This window comes from Typopeltis vanoorti, chromosome 12 (genome assembly GCF_054136105.1).
Source record: "Typopeltis vanoorti isolate ZY-2024b chromosome 12, IOZ_Tvanoo_1.0, whole genome shotgun sequence".
Taxonomy (NCBI): Eukaryota; Metazoa; Arthropoda; class Arachnida; order Uropygi; family Thelyphonidae; genus Typopeltis; species Typopeltis vanoorti.
In genome coordinates, this window is record NC_143560.1 from 13,230,782 (window position 1) to 13,252,574 (window position 21,793).

The following is a 21,793-nucleotide window of genomic DNA, read 5'->3' on the forward strand; positions in this document are numbered from 1 at the left end:
CCGGCTAGGACGTCTATAGATGTCCAACTAAATCTGGATTAGATTCAGCCCACCTGTTTAAAGAACCTGGATAAGAAGTGCAATTTGACTGTCATGTCCATTAGAAGGTGTGATAAACCCTCACGCTGAAGAGAATGGTTAATCGGGATTATCTCCCGTTCGTAGCTGCTTCTCAGTTGCCTATAACAAGAAACAGACTTTCTTGTTCCATGCTGGTGAACTGGATTTTAGTTATATATGATAGACTAAAAATAGAGAAATTATTTATATTTTTGTTTTCTCTTTTTATTGTTACAATACAATTTTAATTTCTGGACAAAATAAAGGTCTTGCATAATTTCTTCACTTAACCAATTTAATTTTTTATTTTTTTGCGCTAATTTTTTTCTAATCGCTACTAGACAAAAGATTTTTTCTTTGCTCTCGAAGAAATTAATTCACGATAATTATTTGGAATATTCTTTTAAAAAAAGAAAAGAAAACCGGCTGCCGACGTTCCAGGTTATATTAATTTTATTTTTGTACAAAACCATCGAAATCGAATAATACTTAACAGATTTCCTTTAGGACACGCTTGAGCAACTTTGCTTTATAGAGAATAACATGCAATTCTTTAATCATATTACTAAATTTTTTCTTCATGTTGTATAGTAATCTGTACTTTCACTTTCTTGGTTTCCTTGTATAATTGGTCATTACAAAATGAAATTAACAGTTATGATTTAAATTTATATTTTCTGCATAATTCAGATATTTTATTCTCTAATTTTTAAAGTAAGCGATACATTTGCTTATTTTTATCATTCAAAATATGTATATCAAATGTGAAATTTTATTTCCATATTTTTACAATAGAATTGAAACTTTATTTCGCCTCTGATAGTTTAACCCCCCCCCCCCCCGTTGCATTACTATCACACACCCGAAAACTGTTATGAAACATAGGTATACAGTTTTTATTTAATTCGTTATTTTTCTCCAGTAATTGTTCCATATAACTTTAATTTTTCGATACTGAAACTATGTGGTGATTATTATAAATTAGCAAATTATAAATCAGACAATATACATATTTCCTGATTATTATAAATCAGGAAATTATGTGATATTCAGATATAGGTGAAATTAATATTTAAAATCACTGTCATCCTTCAAATGCAATATCAGAATAAAGAAAGTGAAAAACCCGAAGTTTCGAAATACATTTCGAAAGCCCGCTCTCGAAATGTATTGGTCTACAGACTGGATTCTGAACACGCCAATGTTTCGTGATGTTATGACTGAAAAACAATTCAGTCTCATCATGAAGTATTTGCATTTTCAGAATAATGAGGAATACGATCAGGCAACACATCCTTGCCCAGTCCTCAACAAAATTTATGATTTTCTGATGAAAATCCGTCAAAAATGTGGATCACTCTACATTCCTGAGAGAGACTTGAGTATCAATGAAAGCCTTATGCCATTCAAAGGTGGACTGAAATGTAAGCAGTATATTCCCAAAAAGAAAGCGAAGTATGGAGTAAAATTTTTTATGCTTTGCGAATCGGAAAGTGGATATCTTTGGGATTTCAAACCTTATACGGGAAAGCAAACTGTAATCGAGCACGATAAATATTCGGATCTCCCCTTGTCGATGCGTGCAGTAATGCAGTTACTAGACCCTTTACTGGGGAAAGGTTACTGCATTATAATGGATAATTACTATATATGTGTCCTGAACTCGCTGATTTGCTTTTACAGCATCTTACAGATAGTTATGGTACTGTAAATGCAAAAAGGCGAGATATGCCTCCAGATCTGGCTTCAGGAAAGCTATCGAAGGGGGAAATCCGAACTTATCAGCGAGGGAAAGTCTTTGCACTACGTTGGAAAGACAAAAAAGATGTTTTTCTGCTATCTTCCCTGCACAATCCATCAGCGGAATCCATGGAGAAGCATGGTTTGAAGAAAGAAAAACCCATTGCTGTGTGTGCATACAACGACACTATGGGTTGAGTCGACAGGTGCGATCAGCAGCTATCATTCTACTCTGTAATGAGGAAACAGCATAAAAAATATTACAAAAAAGTGTTTGGACATGTTATTTGAATTTTGAAGTGTTTGGATTTTGTTATTTGGAACAGTTTCCTCCTGTACAAGAAAAAATGTTTGTCTACCATAACATATCTAGAATACAGAATAGAAATTGCGAAAGCATTGCTGCATGCACATGCACCTTCTTCAGCAAGCAGAAAAACAGGAAATCCTGCCAGACATCTGAGGTTGAACGCTGCTAACTCCAACCATTATCCCGAAAATCTACCACCAACGGCTAATAAAAAAAAAAACCTCCACGCAAATATTATGTATGTAATAAAAAAATATCGGAAAGGAAACAAAAATCTGGTACCCTGAGTGTAAAACTGCTTTGTGTGTTTACCCTTGCTTCAAGGTGTTCCACGCTGTTCAAGAATTTCAAATTCTGAACAGTATGAAATAAAAAATGTTTGTTTTCAAGGCCATCAAAACAGTCCTTTTCAGGACTACAAATATTGATAGAGGGATACCCAAATGCACTGTTTCTTTTTCATCTTGAAGGCTAATTTTTAAGTTATTTTATTTCATTATTTTTTATGACACAGAGAAACTGGAAGGAGTATTCCAGGTAAAGTATTTCATCAAAACAATAAAAAAATAATGAAATAAAATCTACCCTATATATATATAAAATGATAAGCTTTTTTATGTCATGTTTATCGAAACGTTTTGAAACTCAGGGGCTACCCTGAGTGTCGAGTCTTCAAAATTCGAGGCATCAGAATTCAGGGGCTGAACCCCCTTTCGAGTTATCACAATTGAAGGAGAACTGGTCTACCATACCGGAACACGGGGGGTTGGGCATAGCCCCCCTAGTTAATAAATGAAACATATAAATAATAACGGGAACATTTTCACTTTGCCAACACTCAACATTGATGTGATATGGGTTCCAAATTTCTTGTTTCGGAGATATATATATATATATATTACAAAGTTTTGTAATAAAAATTTCTGCTACAATAAAGTTTGGCAAAATCAACAATATTATTACCACCTTATTTCTGTTTCTCGTGTGGGGGAAAAACGGTAAAATGTCACTCTTATAATTATATGAGATGTTATAATGGCAAAAATAGTAAGAAAAAAGTAATTTGCAGTTTCTCTTCAAAACACAAAGAAAGAACATTGTAAATTCAGCCAGTGGAAAAGAAAATACTACATATTTTTCTCCTGTTATCTGATTTTTTTTCTTATAGTTCAAAGAAGAAATCACTGCATATAACATGAAGTCTGCAGGAGGGGAAAAAATCTGGAAATTGGTTACATTATAACGAATAGAGAAATCATGTCAGAAAAATTATTCACGTATGATTCTAATCTCAGCAGACAACATTTTCTTCTAGATTAGATATCTAAAGTAACTGAATCTTTGCTACTATTTTACACTAAAATGAATGGGTATGTTCCCCAAGTGATTTACGTTTGTAACAGCTGTCTTGCGAACGATTTATGAAATAAATTATCTGAAATATCCGCAGATTGTTTAGGTCTATATCCCCCCCCCCCAAAAAAAAGAAGATTATGAAACGCATATGCACCTTTTCTTTGAAAATAATTCAAATCCTCTTTTTCAAGATAATTGTATGATTTAATTTCTAATTTTTGATAATAAAAGTGAAACTGATCATTATAAATTAAGCAATTATTTTGGCATAAATAATGTATAAGCATGTAAATGAAATATCAGTATTTCTGTTAGAATATAGGTAATCGAAAAGGAAACAAGACATTCTTGACATATTCTGCACTACAGCCTGGGGCACTTTAGTGTTCTCCCCTTTCTTCTCAATAGCACTGAGAGTAATAAGCCTTCAACTTTTCCTCCAGCTAAGAGGATATTACCAAGTATTTAGAAGACGTAGATTATTTCAGAAATAGCTTCCAGCAGCAGAAGAAGTAATATTTAGATTTTTTTAAAAGAAAAACAAACACAAATAATACTACTGAACTTTCTTTTGTGGTATGCATATAAACAATTTTGCATGGTGAAAATATAGCATATTATTTCTAAAATTTCACATAATTTCAGCGGGCAGTAGAACAGCTGGTTTTAGATTGCAAATAAATAGAACAGAATTAGAAGTTTCACAATACAATCTGATTGCCGTATATCTTTTGTCTAAATGGTAAAATGAAGTAATTGATTTTGAATGCTGTCTAGAAAAGCTTTCAAACCTGTGAGTTCTAGGAGAGGATAAGGAGGGGGGGGGGGAAGCATTAGAAAATCTTCAAAATGAAAAAGCTTTCAAACCTGTGAGTTCTAGGAGAGGATAAGGAGGGGGGGGGAAGCATTAGAAAATCTTCAAAATGAAAAAGGATTTTGAATCATTCCGTATATGATATTTTTCACATTATATTTTCAACATATCTACGAGGATGTGCACTAGATATTATGGTAATATGCATAATACAAATAAATAAATAAATGACAAAGGCGAAGAATCACTGCTAAAATATCATTGGATATAAATTTTTGATACCAAAAAGACACACAATCGGAAACCGAGTAATGCAATGTAGCATTTTAACATTTTTTTTTAGTTTGTCTTTATGAATAACAAAAAATCGTTTCTAAAACTGAAATGTTATGATCCATATAATGCTATTTCGCTAGAAACGAAAGAAAAAGGACATATTTATTTCAATAAATATTGTTTAAAAATATAAATATTTGACATAATATTTTCAAAGCAAACATTTGAAAATTCTGAAATTCGAAAAAAAATTATTCAATTATTATACGTAAAGTGAAAGATCAATCAGTGCAACTCTTCCGGTGCACTGATTTGTAGAATTACCAAGTATTTATAAGACGTAGATTATTTCAGAAATAGCTTCCAGCAGCAGCAGAAGTAATATTTAGATTTTTTTAAAAGAAAAACAAACACAAATAATACTACTGAACTTTCTTTTGTGTGGTATGCATATAAACAATTTTGCATGGTGAAAATATAGCATATTATTTCTAAAATTTCACATAATTTCAGCGGGCAGTAGAACAGCTGGTTTTAGATTATTATTATTATTATTATTATTACGGGTATCTCCATGGAGTCAGTAGACTCATCGCGGGAGGCCCAAACTAGCAAAACAATATCTGTCATATCTCTTCTTGAATTCATTTACAGACGAAGAGCTCACAACTAAGTCAGGCAATGAATTCCACTCATTCACCACCCTCCAGGCAAAAAACCTTGTTCTGACACCTTTGTTAACCACACTCTTCTTTAATTTCCAGAGATGACCTCTTGTTCTTCCATCACTTTCACACAGCTGAAACATTTCCCCTGCATCAATCCTATAAAAACCTTTTAGTAATTTGAATGTTTCTATCATATCCCCTCTTCTTCGCCTATCAACCAATCTCTGCAATCCACAAGCTCTCAATCTATCAATGTAGGGAGCATTTTTTATATCACTCACCAACTTGGTCACTCTTCTCTGAACCCTCTCCACAGCCTCCTCATCTCCAAGGAATCCAGGTGACCAGACCTGAGCACAGTAATCCAAATGTGGAAGTATCAATGCTTTATAAAGGGGAATAATAACCTCTTTATCTCTGGATGTCAGTGTGTTCCTCAACAACCAAGTAATCCTATGTGCAATCTTGGACACCTTAGCAATGTGTCCTCTGAACTTCATCTCCCTATCTACCAATACCCCTAAGTCCCTAGCCTCATCAATCTCTTGGAGTACCTTTCCATCGATGTAGTACACAGCTGGTAATCTTTTAATCCCAAAATGCATGATTTTACACTTTTCCACATTGAACTGACATCCATTTTCTTTTGCCCATTTTACCAGCTTATTTAAATCCTCCTGCAAACTTTCAACATCAGCTTGATTTTTTATTGCACTACACAACTTTGCATCATCAGCAAACAACTGAATATCTCCCTTTAAGCCGTTTCCTATATCATTTATATACAAATTAAACAACATTGGCCCAAGCACAGAGCCTTGAGGCACACCACTGGTCACCTGCCTCATTCTGGACTCGGCTCCTCCATACACCACCTTATGGTATCTCTCCCTGAGCCATTCTCCTATCCATATCACCAATTTAATATCCATTCCCATCTGCTCCAATTTGCGCAACAGCGTTCCATGGGGTATCCTGTCAAAAGCCTTAGCAAAATCCAGAAGTACCACTGTGTAGCCAGTTCCTTTGTCCAACTCAGATGTTATTCCATTATGAATAGTTAATAGATTGCTAAGGCAGGATCTACCTTTAACAAAACCATGTTGGCCTCCATAGAGCATCATATCCTGATCCACCCATTCCTGAATTTTGTCTTTAACCAACTTTTCCAATACTTTTACCACTACTCCTGAGATGGTGATTGGTCTGTAATTCAATACCGCAGTTTTAGAGCCACCCTTATGCAAAGGAACCACTTTGCCTAACTTCCACTCCCTAGGGACCATACCAGAGTTCAAACTTAAGTTAAATATCCAGGTGAGAGGGGTTGACAATTCATTTGCACATTCACGCAACACCCGAGCTGATATTCCATCTAAGCCTACCGCAGTGTTTGCATTTAAGTTTTGCAATATATTTAATACCTCTGATTCTTTAGCTTCAATTCTCACATTAGGTATTGCTGTAGGTATAGAGATATCCTCACTTGGGTGATAGACTTTTGAAAAGTGATCACTCAGTAACTCGACTATTACATCTGATTTTGTCACCTCAATACCATCAGCACCCACTAAGGTTATCCTTCCGAAGTCATTCTTCCTCTTACTTGCCACATAGCGGAAGAACTCTTTGGGATTACCCTTGATCTCTTTGGCTAAGGTCTTCTCATAATCTGATTTAGCTTTTCTTACTATGCTGGTAACTTTCCTAGCTTGAGCCTTGTACTGCTCATGGGTGTCCTGATCGCCTTTCTCCTTGTAAATTCTCCATAACATTTTCTTTTTTTGCAGTTCAAGCTTGATACTACTGCTCATCCATCTAATGCCTGCCTTGTTTGACCTCCTAACCATGGGGACACAATCTGATATTGCTTTCCTCAGATACCCGCTGATTTTATCCCAAACACTGCTAACATCTTTCCCTTGCAATATGTTCTGCCATGGGATGGCTGCAAGCTCACTCCGAAGCTTGTTATAATTGCCTAACCTGTAGTTCCGTACATACCCCTTCTTTATAGAAAAATCCACAGATTTTGCAACCTCCCAAGTCAATACCACATGATCGCTTTCACCAACTGGAGGTAACGAGGACACCTTACTTATGCATATAACCTCTGAACCAATAACCAGGTCCAACACTCTCACACCACGTGTCCCTTCAGTTACGTGCTGTTTCAAGTAATTATCTCGTAGAAGATGTATGAATTCCAATTCCTTTTTGCTACGTGATATTTCCTCCTTCCAATTGATATCACCGTAATTAAAATCCCCCATAATAATCACCAAGCCTTCACTCATTGCACTAAGTTGCTGATGCATGAATTCAATATCTCCCCCCGTACTCCCTGGCCTATAGCAGCATCCAACTGTATATTCTTGGTTGCGTTGGTCGCTATTTCGCACCAGACTGCCTCAAATGAACTCTTATTCACATGTCTATCATCATGATATACTACTTTCTTTGGCTGCAACACATCAGCTATCATCAACAGTACTCCTCCCCCTGTTCTATCTTCTCTATCCTCCCTGAAAATAGTGTACCCATCACATTCAATTCCAGTGACCACATCTTCTGCTGACAGCCAAGTTTCACTAATGCCTACAACTTTTGGTGAGATTTCACTGACTAATGCCAAAAATTCTTCTCTCTTATTTCGAATGCTTCTAGCATTGGTATACAAAAATTGCAGATTCCCTCTAGATCTTGTACCGGCTTTAGAACTGATAACTACCGTAGTCCTATGCCGATTTTTATCCCCTCTCTTCTGCAATTTATTCAGCCTATAAGGATCAATAAATACACAATCAGTGCTAAAGTTTCTCTCTCTTACACTCAACCTTTTCAATATTAGTTTCCCTGCCCAATAACTTCAACCTGTTCAGAAAACAATAACTTCTTCAATCGCTTATGTCCTTCCATGTTAAGATGCAGTCCATCTCTAGCATACAACTGCCTTTTTCCTTCAAACACACTCCAAACATCAACAAACTCCAGACCTCTTTTTCTGCACATTCTTGCAATCATATCATTCATTATCATTGCTCGTCTACTTAACTCGTAATTGTCAAAACGAGGCAGCACACACACTATTCTCCCATTGACACTTTTCCTCTTCACAATATCTAATAATGTTCTTAAATCTTTTCCTACCCGATTTATACTACCTCTCAGGTCATTCGTACCCACCATAACTATCATCTTGTCTGCTTCATGCCCTCTCTTTATTGCTAAAGCCACTCTTTCTATTGTCCCATCAGCCAAGCACTCCTCATGCATACCACTCTCCATACCCTTAATCATAGAATCACCATATATTTTACTACTCTTAACTTCATTCAAGTTCACACTCATGGACTCATTCTCTACACTATTCAGCATGACTCTCCCAGCTTCATTACTCAACTCTCTATTACTTACCCCCCCACTCTCACTACATCTCATTTCTTCTAGGCCACTTGTGGTTTTATTATATTGACTCACAATCACTCCCATACTATTTATTACTGAATCATTCACCAAAGACTCACCCATATGTAATCCTGTTCTAGTTACTTCAGCTAAAGTAATCTCTATAGTCCTAATTTCTCTGTTTAACACATTAAACTCCGCTTTAACTTCCAGTATCTCCTTACCGATCACTTCCACTTCCTCATGAAGAAGATGAAGGTCATTTTTCATTTTCATAAACTCCCGCCGAAGTTCTTCCGCTACGGTCCCGATGTCAGCTTCCATTCCTAAACGCTCCAGCCTATCCCGACACTTCTCACATACGTCGACATTTTCGTTCTTTTCATTTTGCCAGACCGACCACAGATCCTTCACATTTTTCGGTGCATACATATAGCAGTTTCCGCAACGCATCCATTGCGAAAAATCCAACGCTGAGCCGGCCTTTCTTGTAGTAGTAGTAGTCCTGCGCGCCGCTGGCGTACGTTTCTTGTTGGACGCCATCTTTACACGTTGATATAGTGAAACAAACGGCAGTGAAAACACAATATATACAACACAGTTCTAAACAATAATACCACTGAAGGACACTTGTTTCTAATCGATACACAATTGCAGCACAATTTGTGACAAAAAGCCACACTATATTTAACTTTAAAAACACGTTTTCTAGACTAGCTAAACTCGACCGCCACATTTACCAAGGACAGATTTGGTCATATTTCTGACTGGGGCAACTTGTCTGCAAATAAATAGAACAGATTTAGAAGCTTCACGATACAATCTGATTGCCGTATATCTTTTGTCAAAATGTAAAATGAAGTAATTGATTTTGAATGCTGTCTAGAAAAGTTTTCAAACCTGTATAGAAATTTAGAGTAGTTATGCAATTCAGTTCCAGGAGAGAATAGGGGGGGGGAGGATCATTAGAAAATCTTCAAAATGAGCAAAAATGTTGAATCATTCCGTATATGATATTTTTCACATTATATTTTCAACATATCTACGAGGTTATGCACGAGATATTATAGTAATATGCATAATACAAATAAATAAATAAATGACGAAGGGGAAAAATCACTGCTAAAATATCATTGGATATAAATTTTTGATACCAAAAAGACACAATCGGAAACCGAGTAAGGCAATTTAGCATTTTAACATTTTTTTTTATTTTGTCTTTATGAATAACAAAAAATCGTTTCTAAATCTGAAATGTGATGATCCATATAATGCTAGTTCGCTAGAAACGAAAGAAAAAGGACATATTTATTTCAATAAATATTATTTAAAAATATAAATATTTGACATAATATTTTCAAAGCAAACATTTGAAAATTTTAAAATTCGAAAAAACATTATTCAATTATTATACATAAAGTGAAAGAACAATCAGTGCATCTCTTCCTGTGCACTGATTTGTAGAATAAAATACACCAAATTCACTATCACTAAATAGATTCATTGCAAAAGCTGATCAGTGGGCATTTCAGGATTGATTTTTTTTTCGCATATGTGAAATTGGTTTCAATTTTTGGGAAGAGATACAATAAATCATTTTAGAGGCAAGAAAGGTCAAATAACTTAGGACAGTAAATGAAATTCTAAGCAACACAATAGACGTAAAGACAGGGGGAGGGGACACAAAGGTCACTCAGTAACAGTTAATCCACTAATGCTATAGAATAGCCGTAACGAGATTAACAGCGGAGGAAGGTAATGGCATGATAAAAGGTAGAATGCCGACGAAGTTTTGATCCATGAAAAAAGCTAGGGAGTGTTGAATATTTCATCCACACCGGCCGGTTGGGAGGTTAAATAATACCTCCACTATGGTAGTAAAGGCCTGTCTGACCAAATAGCAGGGTTTTTTTTTTTCGTGCAGAGTTATAAATGATTGGAATGCCTTGCCTGAGAGTGTGGTGTCTGCAAGGAGTTTGAGTGTGTTTAAGACATGGTATGATGAGCTGTGTGTGTGTGATAATGGGACCTCCCAGATGAGTCTTTGACTCCATGAGGTCTCGGGGATAATAATATCATCTTGCACCCCTGATTCTACTTTATAATAAAAAGAAATTAAAAACTTTTGCATAAGCCTCACACATGAAAAAAGTATAAAACTTTAAGAAATAGATAGTGAATATTGTTATGGCAGTTTCAAATATTTTGGAATTCGGTTGAAAAGAATCAGCATTTCAACTCAACAATTGTCAGCTTGTCTTTGTTGTTGAGTCGTGTGATGATTTTTTGTTAATACCACACCAATCATATGCATACAACCAGTAGAGGAAATGTCGGAGTGAGAGCACATTGACTTCTCTGCTCAATCTTGGATTGCTCATGGGGGGGGGGGGGGGCAGTGAATGAGGTGAGGTTTATGTTCTACACGGAGTGGATGATGGCAGCCAGCGGCTACAACTTGACTCCAGCAGGGAAGATTAAGAGACCATCATTAGAACTATTGTGCAACTGGATTTTGAGAGTTTGGGACATGATAATTGCCAAGAGTTTTTTAAAAACTGACATCTCTAATGCCTTGGATGAGATGATGATGCTGTTTGGGTAGATGTCTGTTTGTTTTAATTTAATTACAGAAACATTGTCACTAAAGATTCAAATATATTGCATGATGAAGGTGAGCAGCCGATCGCGTAAATAGCATTTATAATTAAAATTTAAATTCATTCATTTTATAAATAATGTGAGCATATATATATAAAATGTGAGCATATAAAAAACTACATATATATATATATATATATATATATATATATATATATATATATATATTGAGAGAGAGAGAGAGAGAGCAGTGTTTGCACTTACCTTTGATAAAACATCAAGAATATGGAGAATGCACCACATTTATGACCATTTTAGGAACCAGCATTCATTAAGCATTTTGAGACTTCTTGTCTGCTGCCTATTGTTATTATTAATAGATGGGGTCAATGGATTTATTATAGGAGTCTCACTCAGCCTGAAAATACTGAACCTTAAGCACATTCCACTCACTTACCATTCACACATAAAAAAATAGTTATCACTGCCATGTTCGCTACACTCTTATGCAACTTCCAGAGATGGCCTCTTGTCCCTCCTGTGTGTAAATGTTTCTATCTTGTTAACCACCTGTCCACATTACATTTCCTCATCTTCTCCCTATAATCAGCATTTTGAACTTCTTTATGTTACCTTTTTGTTCAACTCTGGACTAACTCCATAATTTCCTCATTTCAATGGAAACCACCCACCCTTATCTCTTCTTTTTAGTGTCCTCCTTATCACTGCATGAGTTGCAAAGTGTAGTCTTTGCAACTCATGCAGTGTGCCCTCTGAAACTCAGGTCTCTCTCTCTTTTGACTCATCTTTTTTCTGATTCTGATTTTTTCTCATTCTGATCACCTCTCCCCATTCTGAGATCCTGAATCTCATCTATCTTCTTATCAGTGGCATAGGAATGCTATTGCATTGGAGTGATTGCCAGGGATGCCTATAGCAGAGGTGCACCAGAATATAAAGAATATATTTTATTACTTATCAAATTGCCACTCTAAAAACAAAAGAAGTCTGTAACTACAAATTTACCAAGGGCACCAAAAACCTAGCTACACTACTACTCCTTATGCACAGATTCACTAATACAGTACACAGTCTTCTGCACTCCATAGTACAGATTCTTGTACTTGCATATCAACATCTGAACAATAATAGCCCACTTATTTGTCCAAGCCAAAAGTCTGTAAAATCTTCTTGAAAGGAACTGACATCGCCTTTACTCCTCATACATCCAAATTTTCATCATTAGCAAACATCTGAACATTCCTCCACATGAAATACTACTAACATAGAAGAAGTTGAATATTGTTTTAAAGAACAGAATCCTGTGGACATATTAGGGTTTAACCTTCTTTTTATGAGATGTTGCCTCACCTCCCCCCCCCCCCCCCACACACACACAGGTATTCTTCAGACAACCAATCTCATATTCAAACAACTAATCTACTCTTCGTTCCCCCATCTCTATCATACCTTGCATAGCAATGTAGCAGTTTGTGAAATGGCTCTGTCAAATCTTAACATATCACTGGATATGAGTTTTCTGTATCCAGCACATTTGTGAATGTTTCATAAAATTCAATTTGGTGGTCAAAACAAGACTTGCTCTTTACATATCTATGCTAACAATCATAAAGAATCTCACGTCTGTCAACTGTATATTAATGTTCAAAATGGATAATGAAAGTTATATCAAAAATATATTAGAATGGAGAGCCAAAAAAACTTTTGATCTGGCAAGTTATTAATATGAAGGAATTAATATTAATTCATTATTTTTATAGCTTAAAAGGTTTCAAAATTTTCAAGAGAGCTTATGAGAATGTAACTTTCAGTATCAGAGTTGCTTTGATTTGCACTACTTAAAGGACACAGACTCCTCTGTCCAGGAGCCTGTACATTTGCCTTTTCTTAGTGCTTTTAGGTTATTAATTCAATGATAGAGTGATAAAATCCTTCATATTATAATAACTTGCCAGATTAGGCTCTATAGAGAGTTCTTATGAAATATATAACTTTCTGACATGGGATTGCTACAGTATTGGACAGAAGGTTATTTTTACTATTAAACTTTCTGTCAGGTTGCTGATGAGAAGTTCAAAACAGCTGGCAGGCCAGTGAAACCTAAATCACTAGCACTGGCAGAGCCAGGGATGTAAATTTGTACTACTTAAAAGAGCTAGTCTTTTAAGTAGTACAAACCAGGACAGCTCAGGTAAATTTTGAAACTTTTTAAGTTTCGATTCTGCCTGACTAATAAAAAGATGGATTAATAAAAAATATTAATATATTTTTTATTAATAAAAAATATATATGTGTGTGTGTGTGTGTGTGTGGAGAATATTTTAAAAGGCTATTCATGAGTGTAAATGTGGTCTTTAGTTATTACTGTATTAAAGAAAATAAAAGTAACCATAGTCTCATAATATAGAATATTATTTTATGGAAATATGGGAGCTGCCTGCTTACAACTTTTTGTTTTGTATCTGCATTTACAGAAAGAGAACAAAGGTATGATAAATGGAAGGAAGCTGTGCAGCGGAGCATGTACTGGGAAATCTTTAAAACTCAGAATAATTCCAGTGGTATGTATTTTCTGTTTATATGTATTTCCTTGTTAAACAAATTAGTATTCTGTATACCCTTTCCTATTTTTTATTATTATTATTACTTGATACCTCCAAGGAGTCCAAAGTCTCATCAAGGGAGGGCATGTACTCTACAACTCTCCTTCTCCACCACTCAATTCACCAACTACAATGAATCCCAACTACCATCATCATCTACATGAATGCCATCTACCACCCACCACCACTAGTATTTTCACAGACGATCACAGACATCTATGCCCACAGCAGGATTCAGACATGCAGCCTTTTGGCGGGAGAGTGGATATGCTACCCAGGCCTGTATTTTATCAAGTGAAAATGAATTATTCTCTTTCTGATCATTCTGATTGAGGAAAGTATTTTGTGCCAAGCTAAGCAGACTAATATCAGCTTAAATGAAAAGTAGCATTTCCAACATGGATCTTATTTGCATACTGCAGGTCACCTCCAACTTAAAGACTACTATTCAGTTTGAAACTTTGATCCTCACTTTTAACCACCAAATAGCCTACCATTAACAACATACCTAAATAATGTATTCAGTTTTGTAGAATGTAGCACATTTTAAACATGACAATCAGTACATAATCATATATATATATATATATATATCAGGGGTGAATATTCCGGGTGTGCAGTGTACACAGCCACGGAATAGCAATATCATTGATATTATATTTTTGCATTTATTCCTGTTAAAAACACATAAAATTAAACACATTTGATGCTTCATGAAGAGGGCAATTTTCAATGCATAAATGTTGCATCACATTCCTGTTAATAGCCCGGTTTTGGGTCACAAATGTTAACACTTTTGAGCCCTTTAAACAGATGTGCAGATGGTGCAGTGTGTCAAATTCTTAGCATTCCAATGGTTTTAAATGGCCCAGAAAGCGAGGCAGGGTGTGCATGAGACAATAGCACACAGACGTCATTAGTGGCTGTGATTGGTTATTGTGTGAAGCAATCCAAATGAACATTGTCATTTGTCATGAGTTGCTGTTTTTGTTTTCTGAGTTTCATCTGTTTTGCATGTGTAAAGTGTGAACTGACATGTTTATAACACTGATATAGACAAGTTTTTAATATATATTTATAATTTCTATAAATAATTTCTAACTTTTTTTGCCCATATTTATGATGGGAAACAGTGTTGATGATGTACTGAATGTCCCATTTTCTGCCAGAGCTTTCATTGATTGCCTGATTCTAATCAAATGAGGTTGGACTTGTGCATAATAAGTAAGTAAGACGAGTTATTTCAGCCTTTCTTTGGTTCCATCTGGAAAAATAATAATTTCCCAAGTGATTATTACTTTTTCCAATTTCTGCACGTATTATATGGTTGTATTTAAAAGTCATATCAAAATTCAAATTATTTGTATCTCACTCTAGTATTTTCCAATGATAATCTAATCTCACCACGAAGCATAAACTCTTTGTGCTTCTGACATAAACAGTGCACACAAAGCATAGCTATTGTTCATTTGACCTTATGCTTTCCATATTTTAAATTATATTAATTGATAAATTAAAGTATTCAAAGTTATCCTACAATTAATTGGTCCAATGCAATTGCACTCATAAAACTTTCATAAATCAATAAAAATGCAATCATGCAGTCAAATCGATCTGAATTTTGTAGTGCAGGTTGCATAAACCACACAACAGCACATCCAACCTAAATGGGCATGTGATGCCACTGATGTATATATATAAAAGCGTTTCTTTCTTTGAGACAGATGTCATGTCACATATTCTGTTTTGTCACCATGTTCATGTTTCTACTGTTGTCAGAAATGTATTGTCAATTAGTTATAATTATCATCATCATCATCACCAGACATTTCAATGGAGTCCAGAGACTCATCATTGGAGATTTGCACTAACCATTATATGTAGAATGCCCATCATACCTTTCCTTAAACTCATTTACAGGCTAACACACACACACACACACCTCTGGTAATCCATTTCACTCATTTGCTAGGAAAAAAATATATATTATCCTCATCCCCTTGCTAACCACACTCATGCAATTTCGAGGAGTGATCCCTTGCTCTCTTCCTTTCCTCTTGTCATGTCAATAATGTCATGAAAAATTTCTGCATCTGTCCTATAAAACTCCTTTAGTAACTTTTCTCTCTATCTTATTCCCTCTTTTCTACTTAATGATCAAAGTTTGTAATCCACAAAACTTTAGTCTGCCATTTAGGGACCATTACATGTACCTGTCCCATCTTGGTTTTCTATCTACAAACTATCTATGTAATTTCTGCACAATGAATACTCAGAGATTATTCTATGAATTGTAACAAAACATTGACAGTTATCTGAAATCTACTAACAAAAAATGCATGTTTTTAATTTGTTTAAATGCAGTCACAAAAAAAAGTAAATTATTTACAAGCAGCATGTTTATCACTTTTTTAATTTAATTTAATTTTAATTGTGTGTATAAGGGAAATTGGACACATTTACATAAAAGAGAATGGAATTATCTTTTATGAGAATTCCATACAAAAATGTGGAATTCTCATAAAAATATGGATCTCTACAGACTGTATTCTCAATCCAAACTGAAATGAAAACCATTATTTTTAATTATTTTGCTGAAACACCCATTTTGAAAATGTTGCTGTTCCTTTTGTTTGACAGTTCAATAACTGTGGCATAAAAAGTTGTGGGAAGTATCACTGAACTGTATATATAGATTTTAGAAATTTTTTTGGAGATAATACCAGTACTAATATGGCCATAGTAGACCAACCTAGACTCATTCCATGTTTCATAATTTAACTTGTTTCTGATTTATGTACCTTTCAGATTAAATTTTTTAATCTGTATCAAATTTCTCTACATTCCATTGAATGCTCTCTTTCTCTTCCAGTTTTTGATTTCGTTAAAACTTATCTGCATTGCACAATGTTCTTTTGGTGTTGTTTTTCTTCTTTCTTGTATTGTAAACAGTACTATTGCATTCTACAATGGACAAAAATTGCACCATAAAAGTGCAGAGAAAGACTGCAGCAAATGGATCTGAACAAGTAAGAGGCAATGTGGAAGAGTAATGAAGGAAGGACTGAGGAAGGAGAATGAGAGAACAAGAATGCAAGGGGAGTAGGAATTGGGATGAAGGGAATGTTGCATGAGAAAAGTCAATGCTGGAAGTGGAACTGAATGTGTGAGTAGACAAGAAAGGAAGAGGATATCCTGGGAAGAACATATTTGTTTGGAGAAAATTTTGAGATGGATAATGAGAGAGGAGTGGCTAGGAGAAGACATGAGAGAGTCACATCTAAGAAGTAGTATCAGTCGAATTCGTTATGGACCTGGAAATGAACTGTTATGTTTGTATATAAATGCTGGAAGTATCAGCAGTGAGGGGAATGAAATTTTTGCGTTGAATGAGTTTGTTCACCCAAAAAGTGTTGGAATAAGTGAGACATGATTGGATAAGGACAACATCCTGACAGGAATGAAGATAGAAGGGTATAATGTTTTTCATAAATCTAGAAAAGGCAAAGGGGGAGGTGGAGTGCTGTTATGATAGTAAAAGTAGTTATGCCTGTTCATGGCAGGGACACAAGGAAGGAAATAGTGGTTTTGAGGCAGTAGGATATGAGGCAAAGGTGGATAAAATGAAATACTTAGTTGGATGTTACCATAGACCTGATAATGCAGAGGGCAGTAATAATATAGATTGGACAATATAGCATCCAGAAGTAAAGAAAATGGCCAGCCGGTTGGCCGAGTGGTTAGTGTATCCGCTCTCAAGCCAAAAGGCTGTGAGTTCAAATCCTGCTGTGGGCATGATTCTAATGTTTGTGATTGTCTATGAAAATACTAGTAGTGGTAGTGGGCAGTAGATGGCATCGGTGTAGATGAGGCAGTTCATTGTAGTTCGTGGATTGAGTGGTGGAGATGGAGAGTTGTAGAGTAGGTGTCCTTCCTCGATGAGTCTTTGGAGGTGTCACATAATAATAATAATAAATGAATTTCTGAAGTTCTTGAGGGGCAATTAACTTAGGCAGTATATAAAGCAGGCGCACAAAGATCGATGGTCTTGGATTTGATCATCTCATCAGAGAATATCATTATAAATCAGGTGTCAAATCTTTCTCTCATTGGTGAGAATGACCATGAAGTGATTATTTGGGGTTGCCAGCTATATGAGGGAGGAGGGGATTATGAAACTCAGTAAACAGCTTGCAGCTGTTTCCTGCGTTTCATGTATTCTGAGGTCAGAAAGTTGAGGTAGGTGTGAAATGGATGAACAAAGAGGTTAAGCATGCAGTCTGGAGGAAGGCAGCATGAATGGTAATAATCAGTTACATGCAGAGTACAGAGAACAGGTAAGGGAGGTGACTCAGCTTGTAAGGGTAGCAGAAGTGCAGTATAAGCAGCAGTTAACTAATGAAGCCAATAAATCCTAGGTAGTTCTTTCAATATGTACCTGGCAGGAGAAAGAATGATTATAGAAAGATTTTAGTTGGTGTTGACAATATATTTGAGATGTTAAATAAGCAATTCAAAAGGTATTTGATCCTTGTGAATATGACATCGTGCAGAGTTTGGGAGAAAGAGAGGAGGGACTGACTGTGAGTGAGCAGTAGGTATAATGAAGCTGTGAGACTTGATAATTATATTACCATGTGTTTTGAGGGAATGTGTCAGTTGGACATCTACCATCGCATACTTGGTATACTTACTCTCTTGCATTAGGTCAAGATTATACCACTTCATAAGGAAGATGAAAAGACTCAAGCTTCAAATTATAGGCCAATCTATGTATCAGGTGTTGTAGTTAAAGTGTTGGAGAGGTTAGGAAGGATCAAAATCCTGAATTGGATTGACAACAGTGGTATTCTCTTTGATGGATTGCATGGGCTTGCTAAAGGAAGATAATGTTTTAGCAATCTGCTTACTTATTACAATAAAATAACAGGTACATTTGGCAAGGGAGATGTATACATGTAGATTTTGCAAAGGCTTGTGATAGCCTTCCATATGATAAGTTGATAGTTAAATTGGAACGGATAATAATAGTTGGATGATAGATTGGCCATCTGATAGGTATCAGTAAGTTGTATATATGGGAGGGAAGCAATATCCCAGAAGAGGAAAGTCAGTAGTAGTAGTGTACCTCAACTGTTTATTTTGTATGTCAGTGATATTGGGGAAGGTTTGAATTAGGATATTCAGTTGTTTGCATATGATTTGAAGTTGGGAAGAGATATGAGGAGTAGAGTAGATATTGTGGCTTTACAAGAGGACTTGGACAAACTGAATTGGAATGGGGTTGCCAGTTCAGTGTTGCAAAGTGTAAGGTTTTAAAATTTGAAAAACAAAGATAGGATGCAAAGTATACAGTTGGTGTGATATATTGGAAGAGGCAGAGGAAATAAAAGATCTGAGGGTGATGATGGATAGTGATCTAAAATTTAGAGGTCACGTGCTAAAATTGTGAAAACCACAATGAATTCTCGCAGTGATGCAGAGGACAGCGACATGTAGAAGTATGAAGATTATGATTATGCAAGGGTTTGATTATGATATCATGCCAGGGTTTGATTAGGCGATATATGGACTACGGTGCATAGATTTGGTGTCCTGGTTTTCAGAAAGATGAGATATTGGAAAAGATCCAAAAGTGATTGACTAAGATGGTGGACTAGTGGATAGGAGGAGGGCAGGATATGATAGAAACATATAAGTTGGAAAGGAGTTTTTATCAGATTAACGAAAGTTTATTTTTCACTTGGTTAGAGTATAATAAATTTAGTTTAATCCTTTATCCAAGTGTGAGCAAACAAAGTTTGCACCTGAAAGTATCTTCAGGACTGGGGTAAGGTGGTACAACACCAGGGCACTCCTTGCAAAGGTGGAGCAAGCTACCAGCACTCCTATCTCAGTATCTCCCATAATGCAAAACAGTGAAGAGACCTCAATAAAGGTCAAAATAGTCTGGGTTGTGGCCCTTCCCTTAATGCATAACATTAGACATATCCGCAAGGAGATGTGTTTTGCATTATGGGAGATACTGAGATAGGAGTGCTGGTATCTTGCTCCACCTTTGCAAGGAGTGCCCTGGTGTTGTACCACCTTACCCCAGTCCTGAAGATACTTTCAGGTGCAAACTTTGTTTGCTCACACTTGGATAAAGGATTAAACTAAATTTATTATCAGATTAACATTGAAGAGGTTTTTCACGGAATGGTCGGAAATAGGGGAAGAACAAGAGGTGTCATCCCTGATAGCTTTATAATGAGGATGAGGGGTCAAGGGATGAGAAGAATTTTTGCATGGAGAATGGCTAATGATTGGAATGCATTGCCTGAGAGTGTAGTGACTGCAGAGAATGTAAATATGTTTAAAGCTCAGTTATGAAAAACTCTGTGAGTGACAAAGGAACTTTCCATGATAAGTCTATGGCTCCATGGAAGTCTGAGGATAATAATATAATTTTAAAGTGGTGGGTATTGCTACCTTAAAAGTATACCTTCCCTAGTTGTTGTTGTTGCAAATGCCAACTAGACTTCTAGGTGTTGTGTCTTTCATCACCCAGTGAACACCACACTGCTTATTGGAGATGTGAAGTGGTTGCCATGTTTCATCTCTAGAATAGGCTTCTTGTTTCTATCTTCCACTTTTATATCCATACTGTAATTATTTAACTAGAGAGCCTTGCCTCCATTTGAGAGTAAATAGGTTCCCACTGGCCAGTTAGTAGATAGTACATAGAGCCTCAGTAGCTCAATCAGTATAGATGAAGCCCTTTGTTTACCCCCCCCCCCAAATGCAGGGCTCTGCAACAAGCCGGTTGGGGTTTTCCCACTCGCATAATCATAGTGGACCTTGCACCAAGTGGGATAAAACACTATAAAGAGGAAGAAGAAGAAGTTAGTAGATGGTATATGGGGCCAAACCTGTTAACAATTTTGGAGACTTCCGTCAACTGGCAGATAATACTACTGCTGCTTACTTTGCTAGGTTATGCCTAGAGGGAGTCTTGAGTATAGCAGCTTGCAGGGGGGAGGCACTATCTGAGGCCCTGCTTAGATTGGAGTCATCTACTCCCCATTGCCTGCTCTTACTTTTAAATTTTCTTATCAGTTTACTTACAAACATGATAGGTAACATAAAAAAAATTCTGCAATCACTGTTGTTAAAAAATTTCCCATAGCAAACCAACAAAAAATATCAAAACTGTACCAAAAAAAATACAATAAATAAATAAAAAACGCTGAAAAAAAATCATCAAAATACCAGAATTCCATGCATTTAAAAAAATTGCTGGATTGACTTTTCCGACATCCAAGGTCTTGATTCTAATATGAATACATTGCATCACCACCTACAGACATCCAAACCCAATATGTTATTCCTCACCGAACCACAACTTTCCTCATCTGCAAACACATCTCACTTCAACTTTCCTCATTACATTTTCCATGATGCTTTCATGAGAAAGGTGAGACTTACATAATTGTCAGGCCTTATGTTGCTAAAGGTTATTATCCCCTTTATATGATCTGCTTTGGCTCAAATTTCCTTATCTCATTTTATTGCCTTTATTTGCTTTCTTTACCATTTTCCTATCTCCAGTGCCATCACTGACCTATTTAACTATTTATTTTTGAAAGCCAATTACATACAATCTAATTACCCTAACAGTGAGTTAATCTTTCTTGATTATTTCAATATCCACAATTCAGATTGGTTTCCTTTCACCAACTTCACAGACCATCATCATCATCATCATCAAATTCCTGCCATGTACCCTCAAGGGGTGTACAGGATATGACAGTACTACATGAAAAAATTACAATATTACTAACTTCCTATCTACAATTTTCCTCCAAATCAGTCTGTTACTTGTCAAAACAACAACATTATCAGATCTTATATTTCTATCGTCTAAGGCACTTTGTACTGTATCAATCCACCTATA

General features: G+C 35.8%; 1 protein-coding gene across 1 annotated transcript in view; it reads left to right on the forward strand.

Moving 5' to 3' along the window:
• LOC150100586 (glycerol kinase 3-like) overlaps window positions 1–21,793 on the forward strand; it is a 473,098-nt gene that overhangs the window by 446,894 nt on the left and 4,411 nt on the right. Inside the window, exon 18 of the mRNA XM_090401838.1 lies at window positions 13,729–13,815. Within this exon, the coding sequence (XP_090257964.1) occupies window positions 13,729–13,815 (87 nt within the window). The remainder of the gene's footprint in view (window positions 1–13,728; window positions 13,816–21,793) is intronic.